The following is an 18,776-nucleotide window of genomic DNA, read 5'->3' on the forward strand; positions in this document are numbered from 1 at the left end:
CTTAGAGACCTACAAAGAGACTTAGACTCCCACACAATAATAGTGGGAGACTTTAACACCCCACTGTCAATATTAGACAGATCAACGAGACAGAAAATTAACAAAGATATTCAGGACTTGAACTCAGCTCTGGACCAAGCAGACCTAATAGACAGCTATAGAACTCTCCACCACAAGTCAACAGAATATACATTCTTCTCAGCACCGCATGGCACTTATTCTAAAATAGACCACATAATTGGAAGTAAAACACCTCAGCAAATGCAAAAGAACGGAAATCATAACAGCCTCTCAGACCACAGTGCCATCAAATTAGAACTCAGGATTAAGAAACTCACTCTATCAGAGGTACAAAGAGGAGCTGGTACCATTCCTTCTGAAACTACTCCAATCAGTAGAAAAAGAGGGAATCCTCCCTAACTCATTTTATGAGGCCAGCACCATCCTGATACCAAAGCCTGGCAGAGACACAACAAAAAAAGAGAATTTTAGACCAATATCACTGATGAACATCAATGCAAAAATCCTCAATAAAATACTGGCAAACCAAATCCAGCAGCACATCAAAAAGCTTATCCACCATGATCAAGTGGGCTTCATCCCTGGGATGCAAGGCTGGTTCAACATATGCAAATCAATAAACGTAACCCAGCATATAAACAGAACCAAAGACAAAAACCACATGATTATCTCAACAGATGCAGAAAAGGCCTTTGACAAAATTCAACAGCCCTTCATGCTAAAAACTCTCAATAAATTAGGTATTAATGGGATGTATCTCAAAATAATAAGACCTATTCATGACTAATCCACAGCCAATATCATACTGAATGGGCAAAAACTGGAAGCACTCCCTTTGAAAACTGACACAAGACAGGGATGCCCTTTCTCACCAATCCTATTCAACACAGTGTTGGAAGTTCTGGCCAGGGCAATCAGGCAGGAGAAAGAAATAAAGGGTATTCAATTAGGAAAAGAGGAAGTCAAATTGTCCCTGTTTGCAGATGACATGATTGTATATTTAGAAAACCCCACTGTCTCAGCCCAAAATCTCCTTAAGCTGATAAGCAACTTCAGCAAAGTCTCTGGACACAAAAATCAATGTGCAAAAATCACAAGCATTCTTATATACCAATAACAGAGAAACAGAGAGCCAAATCATGAGTGAACTCCTGTTCACAATTGCTTCAAAGAAAAGAAAATACCTAGGAATCCAACTTACAAGGGACATGAAGGACCTCTTTAAGGAGAACTATAAACCACTGCTCAATGAAATAAAAGAGGATACAAACAAATGGAAGAACATTCCATGCTCATGGATAGGAAGAATGAATATCGTGAAAATGGCCATACTGCCCAAGGTAATTTATAGATTCAATGCCATCCCCATCAAGCTACCAATGACTTTCTTCACAGAATTGGAAAAAACTACTTTAAAGTTCATATGGAACCAAAAAAGAGCCTGCATTGCCAAGTTAATCCTAAGCCAAAAGAATAAAGCTGGAGGCACCACACTACCTGACTCCAAGCTATACTACAAGGCTACAGTAACCAAAACAGCATGGTACTGGTACCAAAACAGAGATATAGACCAATGGAACAGAACAGAGCCCTCAGAAATAATACCACACATCTACAACCATCTGATCTTTGACAAACCTGACAAAAACAAGAAATGGGGAAAGGATTCCCTATTTAATAAATGGTGCTGGGAAAACTGGCTAGCCATATGTAGAAAGATGAAACTGGATCCCTTCCTTACACATTATACAAAAATTAATTCAAGATGGATTAAAGACTTAAATGTTAGACCTAAAACCATAAAAACCCTAGAAGAAAACCTAGGCAATACAATTCAGGACATAGGCATGGGCAAGGACTTCATGTCAAAAACACCAAAAGCAATGGCAACAAAAGCCAAAATTGACAAATGAGATCTAAATAAACTAAAGAGCTTCTGCACAGCAAAAGAAACTACCATCAGAGTGAATAGGCAACCTACAGAATGGGAGAAAAATTTTACAATCTACTCAACTGACAAAGGGCTAATATCCAGAATCTACAAAGAACTCAAACAAATTTACAAGAAAAAAACAAACAAACAACAACCCCATCAGAAAGTGGGAGAAGGATATGAACAGACACTTCTCTAAAGAAGACATTTATGTAGCCAACAGACACATGAAAAAACGCTTATCATCACTGGCCATCAGAGAAATGCAAATCAAAACCACAATGAGATACCATCTCACACCAGTTAGAATGGTGATCATTAAAAAGTCAGGAAACAACAGGTGCTGTTGAGGATGTGGAGAAATAGGAACACTTTTACACTGTTGGTGGGACTGTAAACTGGTTCAACCATTGCGGAAGACAGTGTGGCGATTCCTCAGGGATCTAGAACTAGAAATACCCTTTGACCCAGCCATCCCATTACTGGGTATATACCCAAAGGATTATAAATCATGCTGCTATAAAGACACATGCACACGTATGTTTATTGCGGCACTATTCACAATAGCAAAGACTTGGAACCAACCCAAATGTCCATCAATGATAGACTGGATTAAGAAAATGTGGCACATATACACCATGGAATACTATGCAGCCATAAAAAAGAATGAGTTCATGTCCTTTGCAGGGACATGGATGAAGCTGGAAACCATCATTCTCAGCAAACTGTCACAAGGACAAAAAACCAAACACTGCATGTTCTCACTCATAGATGGGAATTGAACAATGAGAACACTTGGACACAGGAAGGGGAACATCCCACACTGGGGCCTGTTGTGGGGCGGGGGGAGGGGGAAGGGATAGCATTAGGAGATATACCTAATGTAAATGACGAGTTAATAGGTGCAGCACACCAACATGGCACATGTATACATATGTAACAAATCTGCACGTTGTGCACATGTTCCCTAGAACTTAAAGTATAATAAATAATAATAATAAAAGAAACTCATTCAAAACTGCACAACTACATGGAAACTAAACAACCTGCTCCTGAATGACCACTGGGTAAATAATGAAATTAAGGCAGAAATAACAAAGTTCTCTGAAACCAATGAGAACAAAGAGACAAGGTACCAGAATCTCCGGGACATGCTAAAGCACAGTTGAGAGGGAAATTTATAGCACTAAATGCTCACATCAGAAAGTGGGAAAGATGTAAAATCTATACCTTAACATCACAATTAAAAGAACTAGAGAAGCAAGAGCAAACAAATTCAAAAGCTAGCAGAAGACAAGAAATAACTAAGAACAGAGCAGAACCGAAAGAGACACACGAAAAACCCTTCAAAAAACTAATGAATCCAGGAGCTGGTGTTTTGAAAAGATTAACAAAATAGATAGACTGCTAACCAGATAAATAAAGGAGAGAGAGAATAATCAAATAGACACAATAAAAAATGATAAAAGGGATATCATTACTGATCCCACAGAAATACAAACTATCATCAGGGAATACTATAAACACCTCTTTGCAAATAAACTAGAAAATCTAGACGAAAATTCCTGGACATATACACCCTCCCAAGACTAAACTAGCAAGAAGCTGAATCCCTGAATAGACCAATAACAAATTCTGAAGTTGAGGCAAAACCTCAAAAAAAAAAAAAAAAAATCAACACCCCTTCATGCTATAAACTCTCCTGAAATAGCCTACCAACCAAAAAAAGCCCAGCACCAGACAGATTCACAGCTGAATTCTACCAAAGGTACAAAGAGAAGCTGGTACCATTCCTAACAACAGAAAAAGAGGGACTCCTCCCTAACTAATTTTATGAGGTCAGCAACATCCTGATTCCAAAACCTGGCAGAGGCACAACACAAAAAAAGAAAATACCAGGCCAATATACCTGATGAACATTGATGTGAAAGTTCTCAATAAAATACTGGCAAACTGAATCCAGCAGAATATCAAAAAAGCTTATCCACCAGGATCGAGTCGGCTTCATCCCTGGAACACAAGGCTGGTTCAACACATGCAGATCAATAAACGTAATCCATCACATAAAACAGAACCAATGACAATAACCACGATTATCTCAATAGACGCAGAAAAGGCCTTCAATAAAATTCAACACCCTGGCTGGGCGCGGTGGCTAACGCCTGTAATCCCAGCACTTTGGGACGCCGAGGCGGGCGGATCACGAGGTCAAGAGATCGAGACCATCCTGGCCAACATGGTGAAATCCCATCTCTACTAAAAATACAAAAATTAGCTGGGTGTGGTGGCACTCGTCTGTAGTCCCAGCTACTCAGGAGGCTGAGGCAGGAGAATTGCTTGAATGAGCTGAGATCACACCACTGCACTCCAGCCTGGTGACAGAGTGAGACTCCGTCTCAAAAATAAATAAATAAAAATTAAAAATAAAAAAAAATTCAACACCCCTTCATGCTAAAAACTCTCAATAAACTAGGTATTGATGGAACATATCTCAAAATATTAAGAGCTATTTATGAAAAATCCATAGACAGTATCATACCGAATGAGTAAAAGCAGAAAGCATTCCCTTTGAAAACCGGCACAAGACAAGGATGCTCTCTCTCACCACCCCTATTCAACACAGTACTGGAAGTTCTGGCCAGAGCAATCAGGCAAGAGAAAGAAAGAGTATTCAAATAGGAAGAGAGGAAGTCAAGGGTATTCAAATAAGAAGAGAGAAGGTCAAATTGTCTCTGTTTGCAGATGACATAATTGTATATTTAGAAAACCCCACTGTCTCAGCCCCAAAACTCCTTAAGCTGATAAAACAACTTCAGCAAAGTCTCGGGATACAATATCAATGTGCAAAAATCACAAGCATTCCTATACACCAGTAATAGACAAGCAGAGAGCCAAATCATGAGTGAACTTCCATTCACAATTGCTACAAAGAAAATAAAATACCCAAAAACACAACTTGCATGTTCAGCACATGCATCCCAGATCTTTAAAAAAAAAAAAAAAAAAAAAAAGTACATCTTAATCCTTGCTACCAATGTATGTGACCTTATTTGGAAATAGGGTCTTTGCAGATGTAATCAAGTTAAGATGAGGTCATGCTGGATTAGGGTGGGACCTGAATCCAATGACTGGTGTCCTTTTAGGGAGAGAGAGATTTGAAGCCAGTGGCATAACAGAGAGACAGGGAAGGTCATGTGAAGATGAACGCATATACTAAAGTACAATATCATATACTGGAGCTACAAGCCAAAGAACACCAAGGATTGTGGGCAGCTGCCACAGGCTGGAAGAGACAAGGAAGGATTCTTCCCTACAATCTTCAAAGAGAGAAAGATCCTTCAAAGGGAGCTAACACCTGTTGTTCAGATTTCTGGCCTCTGACTATGAGAGAATAAATTTTTTTTAAATCATTCAGTTTGCGGTACTTTGTTGCCGCAGGCCAGGGAAACTCACACAGAGGGTAAAAGCACAAGAAACTAACAAAGTTAATATGGTCTTCCCGGTTCTCCAATATTTTGGACAAATCTTTATTATTCACTAGTGGCTTTTCTTCTATCCCTTCCCAAATCTGAATATAGGTATTCCCCAAGGTATCCCCTTGGTTTTGGCTCTTCTGTTTTTCCTATTGAGATTGAATTTGCCACTACTAGTAGAAAAGTCCCAAGTTGGGAATCTCACTTATCTTTTCTACTGCTTTTGAAATGACACTGCTTGATCATCATCCAAGCACAATTTACACAGAATTGACCTTGATAATTTACTCTCAAAACTGGATTCCCACCACCTTCCACTGATTTTCATACGGCACTAACTGCATTTAATAGATGCTAAAATGCTATTGATTCATATGATTGCCATTATTCTCTATAGCACTAAGGAAGAAAAAAGCAACTGTAGAAGACTGCCAACTGTTAAGACATAACTGGATTCAGAAATAACAAAATATGAAAAATTGTGACTTAGAATCAATGGAATATAATAAAGTGTTACCATTATTTCCTAGTCATCAGAGTACTTTAACCTCTCCTGTTCTTTCAATATACATATTCAGTATCATCAGGTACTAAGTCTTTCTTTACAAAGTCTTGTAATATCTATTTTCTTTCACATGGTTTTAAGTCTTCATTCACACCAAGATAAGTGCACTGCAATTGGTCTTTGAGACTGTCTCTGTACAACCAAACTCACTGCATGTCAATAACAGTTTTCCTAAAATATCTGCATGTTTTTGTTTTTATCCCTTTAATGTAGACTCCTTACTACCTACCACTAAGATAAAATCCAAGCTTACTTGGCCTACTTGTGGCAGACATTGCTAGTTGCATACTCAATATCCATTTTGCTCTAATTTTGTTCAAGGCATTTAGGTACCCAACTAATATACATTATCTTCCCAGATTCCCTTGCAGCTAGGAAAGACTATGTGACACAGACTAGCAGAAGTTTTTTAGGGATTTCTGAGAACATAGGTGCTTTCTTGATACAAAGCATTGCCCCTTTCTAGAATACAAAGCTGAAGATGAAATGAGCATCTTATGGATGAAACCAACAAAGATGGCAGATTATAAATATACAAGTTGCCTAGGCCACTGATTATATTGCAGATTCACTGTACCAGCCCTGGACTTTTATTCCTGAACACTTTGTGATAAAAAATCACAAGCATTCCTGTGCACCAGTAACAGAGAGCCAAATCACGAGTGAACTCCCATTCACAATTACTACAAAGAGAATAAAATACCTAGGAATATAACTTACAAGGGATGTGAAAGACCTCTTCAAGAACTACAAACCACTGCTCAAGAAAATAAGAGAGGACACAAATAAATGGGAAAACATTCCATGCTCATGGATAGGAAGAATCAATATTGTGAAAATGGCCATATTGCCCAAAGTAATTTATAGATTCAGTGCTATCCCCATCAAGTTACCATTGACTTTCTTCACGGAATTGGAAAAAACTCCTTTAAATTTCATATGGAAATTTAATGAGATACCATCTCACACCAGTTAGAATGGTGATCATTAAAAAGTCTGGAAATAACAGATGCTGTTGAGAATGTGGAGAAATAGGAAACGCTTTTACACTGTTGGTGGGACTGTAAACTAGTTCAACCATTGTGGAAGACAGTGTGGCGATTCCTCAAGAATCTAGAAATAGAAATACCATTCGACCCAGCCATCCCATTACTGGGTATACACCCAAAGGATTATAAATCTTTCTACTATAAAGACACATGCGCACATATGTTTACTGCGGTACTATTCACAATAGCAAAGACTTGGAACCAACCCAAATCCCTGTCAATAATAGATTGGATAAAGAAAATGTGGCACATGTACACCATGAAATACTATGCAGCCATAAAAAACAATGAGTTCATGTCCTTTGCAGGGACATGGATGAAGCTGGAAACCATCATTCTCTGCAAACTATCACAAGAACAGAAAACCAAACACCACATGTTCTTACTAATAAGTGGGAGTTGAACAATGAGAACCCATGGACACAGGGAGGGGGACATCACACAGTGGGGCCTGTTGGGGGATGGGGGGCTAGGGGAGAGATAGCATTAGGATAAATACGTAACGCAGATGAACGGTTGATGGGTGCAGCAAACCACCATGGCATGTGTATACCTATGTAACAAAACTGAACGTTCTGCACATGTACCCCAGAATTTGAATTAAAAAAAAGAAAGAAAAAAATACTGCCAGAGAAAACAACCATAAATCATTTTATTTTCAATCTAAAAAGATAAATAAATAAATAAATAAATAATAAAAAAATAAATAAAACTCTGCTACAGTTAAGTTACTCCAAAAGGGATTCCATCACCTGCACTTAAATGCAACCCCTACTGAAACTAGGATTCGAGGCTCTTCACAGCCTGTGCTCAACCACTCCTTTTGTCTTATCTCCCACTATTCCCTACAGTTTCAGGCATCTGTACTTATTTACATCATTTTGCACTGAATTCACTGTTTACCAAACACACAATGCTCTTCCATACCTCTGTGTTTGCACATATGCTCTGTGTTTTTATGTTTTCACAGAAATGACATTCCCACACTTGGGTAAACTCTTACTTATTGCGTAAGACCCACTCAAACATATAGTGTAACTTGCTCTTTCCTTTGTTGCAACCATACTACTTTGTTCACACCTCCAGATGAGCACTTTTAATAGTTCACTGTAATCATTTACTTACATATCTGCTTCCCCAATTAGATGATTAACCTAATTGTCATTGCAGGGACTATGTGTTTTTCTTTATGTATCATCAATGTTTGCTTGGCACATGGTAAGTTTTCAATACATATTTTAATGAAGAATAAAACACAAACTGGATTTAACTGCTTTTTTGTGTATGTGTATCTGCCTTTGTCCCACCAGATATCATTCAATTATTTTTATCTTCCCCAATGTGCAACTTGTAAAAAATAAATGATAGTGCTGATAGCATCTCAAGCAAATCCAGTTACCATGTTTTACTCTTCTTTATATTTCCTATATGACCGAGCACAAAACTTTTTATCTAACAGGAACTTAAAAATGTCTGAATTGACTTTATAGCACCAAGAAAAACACAGAAGGCATTATACCTATAGAGGAAGACTGTGGACTAATCAGAAGGTCCTCTTGGACTTGTTCACTTCCTGGAACTGTCTGCTGATCACTCAGTGAACTCTGAGATGCACTGACAGGCTGGGACACTTCCTCATGGACCTCCTCGTCACTTAATCTCTCTACTTTGACCCGGACATCTTCTTCGGTACCTAAAGGCAAGGTAGTTTTTGTGCTCTCACAAGTCACATAATCAGCCATTCTTCTACCGGTCTCAGATGGGCCAGGTAATTCTAAAGTCCGGGTATTTTCTGCTTGCTTAACTTTCTCAGGCTGAATCCTTCGATCAATTCCAAAAGGAAAAGTCCAGGGAAAAGCTAAGGAAGAGTCAACCGGTTGGTTTCTATTTTCTGAGTAGGAAGCTGAAGAATTCAATACCTGGGGTGAGCTTGTTTGTGTGCCACACTTTACAGGACTTTCAGGAGACATAACAATGTAGCTTTTGCGCTTTCTCCGGGATTCTCGGCAGACAGGAATCGTTCTTTCTACCACACTGCACTCTGAGGACACGGGAGAAATGCTCCCATCTCGAGAAGTAAAATTGCAGTTAGAATTATTTTCTTGTCCAGCATCTAGACCCTTTTCAGGTTGGCTGTTGGGTGTATTCCATAAAATGCTTGATTTCATGAACTCTGAGCAGGTGCTGGCAACACTGAACATTTGCATATAGCTGGCTGCTGCTAGAACATCAATAATATTTTCTGTGTTAATTGATAGAGTGGCTGTGTAAGCATATTCCAAAAGAGGTATAAAGCCAGTCACTGTAACATGATGCAGATCCAACACATTCTTGTTCTCATCCTCGGCTTGGCCTACAAGTTTGGTGCGAAAGAAATCACTGCAAGCTGCTAGTACCACCTTATGTGCCCGGAAGATTTTGTCCTGGACACGAATAGTGATATCACAAAAATGTCCATCATTTCGCAGCATATTTAGCTTTCCAAGCATTTCCTGGCTGTGGGAAGAGGAGCTATGAGTAAATGTTTTCACACCCATCTTTTACTTCCTCTTCTACAGATGCTCTTCAAGGATGCAAATAAATCAGAAATGTCCTAAAAAAATACATAAAATAAAGCATTAATTGATATTTTAGTGGTTTAAAATGTGATTTAGATCATTTTCATGTGGCCACTGTACTAAATTAAAAAGCTGAAAGATGGTAGTGAGAGAGAAACTTCAAGGTAGGGACTGTATAGAAATATATTCTCCTTATCTGCCTTCCAAACTGTCCAATCAGTGAAGTCTGTGAACCAATGTTTTTTTTTGTTTTGTTTTGTTTTGTTTTTGAGACAGAGTCTCGCTCTGTTGCCCAGGCTGGAGTGCAGCGGGTGGTCTTGGCTCACTGCAACCTCTGCCTCCCGGGTTCAAGCAATTCTCCTGCCTCAGCCTCCCGAGTAGCTGGGATTACAGGCACCCGCCATCATGCCTGGCTAAGTTTTGTATTTTTGTAGAGATGGGGTTTCACCATGTTGGCCAGGCTGGTCTTGAACTCCTGACCTCAGGTGATAGGCCTGCCTAGGCCTCCCAAAGTGCTGGGATTACAGGCGTGAGCCACCATGCCCAGCCTGTGAACCAGCGTTTTAATGAGCTGCAGGGCTGCAACAGTTTGTAAATAATGACAATTGTAGAGTGTCTTCTATGTGCCAGACGTATTTGAAATGCTTCACATTTAATAATTAGTTGATTGTCATCATATCTCTGTCAGTAGGCATATTATCATTCCTGTTTCTAAATGTGAGCACGCAGCAGGCAATGCCAGTGTAAACACTGAACAATCCATTACATAATCATCCCTGTTAATGTTTTATGCAGGTAAATATATAGAGGAAAAGAAAGATGGGAAAAAGAAAAAAAGGAAGTGGAAAGAAAAAAAAAAAGATTTCAAGATGAATTTAAAAAGGTTGCCAGGTGTGGTAGCTCACACCTGTAATCCCAGCACTTTGGGAGGCCAAGGCAGGCGGATTGCTTGAGCTCAGGAGTCCAATACCAGCCTGGCCAACATGGCAAAACCCTGTCTCTATAAAAAACACACAAAAATTAGCTGGGTGTGGTGGCATGGGCCTGTAGTCCCAGCTATTCGGGACGCTGATGTGGAAGGATCACCTGAGCCTGGGAGGTGGAGGTTGCAGTGAGCTGAGACTGCACCACTGCACTCCACCCTTGGTGACAAAGTAAGACCCTGTCTAAAAAAATATAAGTCACAGACTATTCTAACTTGAGAAGACAAAATGATCAATTTGAGACTGTTCCATGTCAGACTTCACAAAAGAATAAGGCATAAATCTCTGTTCCAAAGCAGCCAGGTAAAGCTACTGAAATAATTATCTTGACCATAATTAGTAACAGAAGTTCGAATGTAAACTGAGTGTTCCACATACCCTTCCTGAAGTCAACTGACCACAATGAGACACTAGACAGCCAGGGACTGGTCTACGCAAACCATCACGTAACGTATTTGCTGATTTAGGTCTCACAAAAATGAGATGAAAGGAAGAAAATGGGAGGACTATATATAAAGCGTTTTGTTCATTTATTGCATCCCAGGAGACTAGCTTCTGCTTTTAAAGCATGGCCTTCGAGAGTGCTTACTTTGGGATCACGTGGCTGAGGGAAGAAACATGCTTTCAGAGCAAGTGAATTAGTTATAATCCAGGGACCATCTGCATGAACAAAGGTGTGAAGGCAGGAAATTAAACAGCATATTTGGAAGACATGTGCATCGGAGTATTAAAATGAAACCATTTCCATCTTGAATAGGCCCCAAACAACAGATAATGTACTACGTTCTCAAGTGAGGCACAAGGGCACCTTATAGAAGGGGTAGTGGAAAACTATTTTCAACCTTGAGTTACATCCACCTTCAATCATCTTCCATGTTCAAAGAGTAGATATGAAAAGGATTTTTGCTGAGAGTAATCAGTTTGTTGTGAGTTGCAAACCCCATTCTACTTCCCTGCTTACTCCCCTGCAGGGAAAGGGGCTTCAAGGCATGCTGATCCTTTACCTCAAGTCTATGGAAAATATGTTACAACTGAAAAAACTCTGAAGGGCACATAAGTCTGATTTAAACAACAACCAAGGCCAAGACGTATGCCTACTATCTCCCAACAGTATATAAAGGCAACACAGTGGAGTGGTTGAAAGCACAGACTCTGGAGCCAGAATGCTCACTCTGCATGCTGGTTCTGCTATTTTTACCTGTGTCACCTTAGACAAGTCATTAAACAAACCCTCTGTATCTTACTACATTCAGTGGTATAAGAAATATAACACAACACACCTCATAGAGTTCTGAGGATTAAATGACCTAATACATGTTAAGTGTTTAGAATAGAAACTAGTAACATAATCAATGCTATAGAAACATTAGTTGCTGCTGCTACTAACATTGCTATCAAAGACCTTTTCTTCCTGAAAGGGCCAGAAACCACAGCCAGCAAATGAAGAGAAGTGAAAGAAGAAAGTTGGGGAAGAGAGAAAGAAAGAAAAAGGAGGTAAACCACACCTAACTCTTCAACTGCAGGCCTGTAGTAGGCCTGAGGTGGGAAAGGAGAGAAAGCTTTCACTCTAAGTTTATTAGTTCTTGAAAAGATTGCTGGTATTTCCTGAAAGTGATCAGAACAGTTATTAAAACTTACTCTCCAGGAAGCTGGAGTACTAACTCCACAGAATAAATAAAATGGCTCATGAGTACCTCCCGTAAGTCATGCTTGTTCACATATATGGTACGAAGTCTGATATACTTAGAAGTATGGGATGAGAAGAAGGTGATGATGAGGAAATGCATTCTCTACCATATATTTATCACATGCATTTCCCAATATGTCTGCAGAAACTCAGGCCCAAGATATGCTCCATAATACTTATATGGACAAATATATTTTGGATACAGAGACATACCTCATCTTCTTGCACTTTGCTTTATTAAACTTTGCAGATATTGTGTTTTTTACAAATTGGAAATTTGTGGCAACCCTGCTGTCAGCAAGTCTACTGGTGCCACTTTCCACCAGCTTGTGCTCACTTCACATTTGTGTCACATTTTGGTAATTCTTGCAATATTTCAAAATTTTTCATTATATCTGTTATGGTGATCTGTGATCAGTAATCTTTGATGTTACTACCGTAATTGTTTTGGGGTACCACAAACTGCACCCATATAAGACAGTGAACTTAATGTTGTGTGTGTTATGACTGATTTACCCACTAGTCATTCCCCCATCTCTCTCCTGCTCCTCAGGTCTCCGTATTCCATGAAAAACAAGGATATTGAAATTAGACCAATTAACAACCCTACGATGGCCTCTAAATGACCAAGTGAAAGGAAGAGCTGCACGTTTCTCACTTTATTTTTTTTATGAGACGGAATTTTGCTTTGTCACCCAGGCTGGAGTGCAGTGGCACAATCTTGGCTCACTGCAACCTCCACCTCCCAGATTCAAGCAATTCTCCTTTCAGCTTCCAGAGTAGCTGGAAATATAGGTGCGTACCACAAAGCCCAGGTAATTTTTGTATTTTTAGTAGAGAGGGGGTTTCACCATGCTGGCCAGCCTGGTCTCAAACTCCTGACCTCAAGTGATCCACCCGCCTCATGTTTTTCACTTTAAATGAAATGCTAGAAATGATTAAGTTTAGTGAGGAAGGCATGTTGAGAGCTGAGAGAGTCTGAAAGCTAGACCTTTTATACCAAACAGCTAGCCAAGCTGTGATAGCAAAGGACATATTCTTGAAGGAAATTGAAAGTGCTACTCCAGTGCACACACAAATGATGAGAAAGTAAAACAGCCTTATTGCTGACATGCAGAAAGTTTGCCTGGTGTGCACAGAAGATGAAACCAACCACAATATTCCTTTAAATCAAAGCCTAATCCAGCGCAAGGCCATAACTCTCTTCAATTCTATGAAGGCTGAGAGGGATGAGGAAGCTGCAGAAGAAAGGTTGGAAGCTAGCAGAAGTTGATTAATGAGGTTGAAGGAAAGAAGCCATCTCCATAACATAAAAGTGCAAGGTGAGGCCACAAGTGCTGATGTCAAATCTGCAACAAGTTATCCAGAAGAGCTAGTTAAGATCATTGACGAAGGTGGGTACACTAAACAGCAGGTTTTCAATACAGACAACACAGCCTTACACTGGAAACAGACACGTTTAGGACTTGCACAGCTAGAGAGAAGAAGTCAATGCCTGGCTTCAAAACTTCAAAGGACGGGATGCCTCTCTTGTAAGCGGCTAATGCAGCTGGTGACTTAACTGGAAGCCAATATTCATTTACCATTCTGAAAATCCTAGACCCCTTAACGATTAGGCTCAATCTATTCTGCCTGTGCTCTGTAAGTGAAACAACACAGCCTGATGACAGCACATCTATTTACAGCATGGTTTACTGAATGTTTTAAAAGCCCACTGTTGAGACCGACTGCTCACAAGACTGCTTTCAGTATATTACTGCTTTCCGACAGTGCATCTGGTCATCGAGGAGCTCTGATGAGGATGTACATGACTGATGTTGTTTTCATGGCTGCTAATATAACATCCATTCTGCAGCCCATAGATCAGGGAGTCATTTTGATTTTCAAGCCTTATTATTTAAGGAATACATTTCAAAAGGCTATAGCTGCCATAGATACTGATTCCTCTGACGGATCTGCACAAAGCAAAGTGAAAACTTTCTGGAAAAGATTCATCATTCTAGATGCCATTAAGACTGTTTGACATTCATGGGAGGAGGTCAAAATATCAACATTAACAGGAGTTTGGACAAAATTGATTCCAGCCTTCACGGATGACTTTGAGAGGTTCAAGACTTTCACAGAGGAAGTAACTACAGATGTGTTGGAAACTGCAAGAGAACTAGAACTCAAAATGGAGTCTGAATTGCTGCAATCTCATGATAAAACCTGAACAGATAAGGAGTTGCTCCTTGTGGATAAGCAAAGACAGTGGTTTCTTGAGTTGGAGTCTACTCCTGGTGAAGATACTAGGAACACTGCTGAAATGATAATAAATGATTTAGAAAACTACATAAACCTTGTTGATAAAGCAGTGGCAGGGTTTGAGAGGATCAAGTCCAATTAAAAAAAATTTTTAATTAAAAATTTTTTTTAGCTGGGCGCAATGGCTCACCCTATAATCCCAGTACTTCAGGAGGCTGAGGTGGGTGGATGGCTTGAGCTCAAGAGTTCAAGACCATCCTGGCAACAGGGTGAAACACCATCTCTACAAAAAATACAAAAATTAGCTCAGTGTGGTGTCACATGCCTGTAGTCCCAGCTACTCAGGAGGCTGAGGCTGGAGGACTGCATGAGCTTGGGAAGCAGAGGTTACAGTGAGCCGAGATCAAGCCACTGTCCACCAACCTGGGTGACAGAGTGAGACCCTGCCTCTAAAACAAATTCAGAAAAGCTGGCAGAGGTTGGTTGGTTCATGAGGTTGAAGGAAAGAAGCCATCTTCATAGCATAAAAGTGCAAGGTAAAGCTGCAAGTACTGATGTCAAAGCTGCAAGTTATCCAGAAGAGCTAGGTAAGATTATAATTTTTGTTTTAGAGGCAGGGTCTCACTCTGTCACCCAGGCTGGAGTACAGTGGCATGATCATGGCTCACCGTAGCCTTGAAGTCCTAGGGTCAAGCAATCCTCCTGTCTTAGCCACTCAAGTATCTAGGACTATGGTGTGTATCACCACACCTGGCTAATTTATAAATTTTTTTTTTTTTCTTTTGGTAGAGATAGGAGTATCCCTATGTTGCCCAGGCTGGTCTCGAACTCCTGGCCTCAGCATTCCAAAGTGCTGAGATTACAGGTTTGAACTACTACACCTAGCAATCAACTCTGATTTTGAAAGAAGTCCTTCTGTAAGTAATATGCTATCAAACAGCATCACATCCTGTAGAGAAATCCTCGTGAAGGCCGGGTGCAGTGGCTCATTCCTGTAATCCCAGCACTTTGGCACTTTGGGAGGCCAAGGCAGGTGGATCCCCTGAGGTCAGGAGTTTGAGACCAACCTGGACAACATGGTGAAATCCTGTTTCTACCAAAAATACAAAAAATTAGCCAGGTATGGTGGCAGGCACCTGTAATCCCAGCTACTCGGGAGGCTGAGGCAGAACTGCTTGAACCCGGGAGGTGGAGGCTGCAGTGAACCAAGATCATGCCATGCACTCCAGCCTGGGTGACAGAGTGAGACTCTGTCGCCAAAAAAAAAAAAAAAAAAAAGAGAAATCCTCAAGAAAGAAAGATCCAGGTTGGGTGCAGGGGCTCATGCCTGTAATCCCAGCACTTTGGGAGGCTGAGGCAGGAAGACTACTTGAGCCCAGGAGCTCAATGCAATGGAGTGAGACCCACCTCTAATTAAAAAAAAAAAAAAAAAAAAAAAGCGGGGGGGTGGAGTGGGGTAGGGGAAGAAAGATTCAACCCACGTGGCAAACTTCATCACTGTCTTATTAAACAAACTGCCACAACTCCAATCTTCAGTGACCACCATCCAGAGCAGTAGCACCCATCAATATCAAGGCAAGACCTTCCACCAACAAAAACATTATGACTTGCTGAAAGCTCAGATAATTGCTAGAATTTTTTAGCAATAAAGTATTTTTAAAATATTTGAAAAATGTGCCAAGTATAGTGGCATGCAGCTGTAATCCCAGCTACTCAGGAAGTTAAGGTGGGAAGAGCCCTTGACTCCAACCTGGGCAACACAGCAAGACCCTGTCTCAAATTTTATTTTATTTTATTTCGAGACAGAGTCTCACTCTGTCACCCAGGCTGGAGTACAGTGGCACAATCTTGGCTCACTGCAATCTCCGCCTCCCGGGTTCAAGCAATTCTTCTGCTTCAGCCTCCTGAGTAGTTGCGAATACAGTAGCCAGACACTACACCTGGCTAATTTTTTGTAATTTTAGTAGAGATGTGGTTTCACCATGTTGGCCAGGCTGGTCTCGAACTCCTGACCTCATGTGATCCACCTGACTCAGCCTCCCAAAGTGCTGGGATTACAGGTGTGAGCCATCACGCTCAGCCTTAAATTTTAAAAAAGAGAGAGAGAGAGAGAAAAAAAGAAAATGTCATACATAATATGGACAGTTGAGAAACCACAAGGTATAACCTGAAGTTTTTATAAGTTAGCCAAATCTCTTTAAAAAAAAAAAATCTCGCCAGGCACGGTGGCTCATGCCCGTAATCCCAGCACTTTGGGAGGCCATAGCGGGTGGATCACCTGAGGTCAGGGGTTCAAGACCAGCCTGGCCAACATGGTGAAACCCCATCTCTACTAAAAATACAAAATTAGCTGGACGTGGTGGTGTGTGCCTGTAATCCTAGCTAGTCGGGAGGCTGAGGCAGGAGAATCACTTGAAACCGGGAGGTGGAGGTTGCAGTGAGCCGAGATCACACTATTGCACTCCAGCCTGGGCAAAAAGAGTGTAACTCCACTAATTAATTAATTAATTAATCTCATTTATCTCTGTGTGTGGATGAATATGTATATGTGTAGTTATAAGTTTAATTTGGAGGTCATTTAAAATTCTTGAGTAAAGATCAGTATTACCTACAATTACTAATTTAGACTTTGTGCAGCATTTACAAGTAATAAAAATGTACTTGTAGCAGTTTGCAATTTGAACTATTCAGTAATTCAGGAAGTTTACTTCCCACCCATTTTATTCCAAATTACTGATGAAATACTGCTATCACACATTCTTGTGAAAGTGGTATGTTGCTAAACAACATATAATTTAAGGGAATACAAAAAAGAACCTACAATTTTTGTTTACAGTTGGGTTGAAACAATTTTGCCAAATAAGGTATACAGCCTAGTTGATAAAGTAGATTGGTTTAAGTTAGACAAATCTTAGGTTTTAAATTTTCACTTCCCCATTTACCAGCCAGGCATTAAATCTGAGTCAAGTTGTTCACCTCTCTTATGATGCTTCTGTTTTTTTTCTCATCTGAAAAACAGGAATCATAGAAATTATACTTCCAAGATAGCCAAGAGGATTAAATTAGCACAATTTCTGGCATAAAGCAAGCATTCAATAAACGATAGCTATTTATTCACACTAGAAAAAGTGTGAACAAAAATTAAATGGAGATCAAATTTTAAAATGTCTATTTTCACAGCATTTTAAAAACCTGTATTTTGATATATAGATTAGCTGATAAAAATGATCAGAAGATTTGAGATTAAAACGAAGTAGCTCTTAGCATATAAAGTGAGGTGGCTGCTTACCATGATGAAAGAGAAAGTAACGAGACTGTTAACCTTGGAAGTAATTTTAGTTGGATGGGAAAAGTTGATATTTGAAAGAATGTACTTATTTAAATATGCAGCCACATCTCAAAACTGGAAGCTAACTTTCAAAAGATACTAACCAGGTTTTAATTATGCTAAAACTGAACTGAGATCACTCACTTGCAGCTTATATTCTAATTAAAACCCATCAAGGACAGAAAAGGTTAAGGAGAGGGGCATGTAAGTTTAAGATGCCTGTAAGAGGAATATCCAGGTGGAAATTTATACATAAACTTGTCTGTATTGGCTTTTATCAACTATGCTCCAGATATAACACTAGGGGCTTTAGATATGCTATCTCACATGAGTTTACATTATAATACCCTGATTTTACAGATGAGGAAACTGAGGCCAGAAAATTATTTGGTTCAAGACCACTTATGTTTATACCAAGCTTCAGACCTACAATCTTCTTCAAAAAGTACAGGTAGCCACATAGGAGTAGAAGAGTCCTATCTGCCTTTTAAGAAGGTGTCTTGGTGGCAGCAGTGAGGATAAAGAAAATGCATCTGAGAAATACTTAGAATGGAAAACCACCTAGGCATGATTTTGTACTAAGGGTGGGTGGAACAGTAGCTAAAAGAGTCAGATGGTTATATCTCTAACTTTGTTTTCACCAAACAAGACGAAAGAAGAGCTGGTTTCAATAGGGGTTGATGATGGGGAAAGAAATGTTTCAATTTTGGATATACTGAGTTTAAAATACCTGAGAAGAATATCCACATGTAAATTTATACATGAAGTTGCCCATTCTGGCCTGCAGTTCAGGGAAGAAGTCACGATAAATTTCATTCTGCTGAATTTATCAGAGCTGAAGACATGTAAAGAATGTACGGGGAAGAAGGGCAGAAAGGCAAGTTGTTAGAAGCTTGGAGCAGATAGAGCAAAAGGCCTTGGTGAAAACATTTTGT

At 39.8% G+C, this 18,776-nt stretch overlaps 1 protein-coding gene across 19 annotated transcripts in view; it reads right to left on the reverse strand.

Annotated features, from left to right (window-relative positions):
* The window catches only part of ZBTB44 (zinc finger and BTB domain containing 44), an 89,916-nt gene that overhangs the window by 25,642 nt on the left and 45,498 nt on the right, over positions 1 to 18,776 (reverse strand). For 11 of the 19 annotated variants that reach the window (XR_008669885.2, XM_031016034.3, XM_031016031.3 and 8 more), the window contains exon 2: positions 8,561 to 9,634. The exons of 2 other annotated variants lie outside the window; for them this stretch is intronic. Coding sequence is in view for 15 of the 17 variants with exons in the window: in XM_031016034.3 (XP_030871894.1) it covers positions 8,561 to 9,578 (1,018 nt within the window). In the remaining 2 variants the exon portion in view is untranslated. Of the gene's footprint in view, positions 1 to 8,560; positions 9,635 to 17,455; positions 17,522 to 18,571; positions 18,672 to 18,776 lie in introns of those variants that run through there. 6 more of the 19 variants (XR_010129225.1, XM_055356401.2, XM_063693683.1 and 3 more) reach the window with 3 other exon arrangements.

This window comes from Gorilla gorilla, chromosome 9 (assembly GCF_029281585.2).
Source record: "Gorilla gorilla gorilla isolate KB3781 chromosome 9, NHGRI_mGorGor1-v2.1_pri, whole genome shotgun sequence".
Lineage (NCBI taxonomy): Eukaryota > Metazoa > Chordata > Mammalia > Primates > Hominidae > Gorilla > Gorilla gorilla.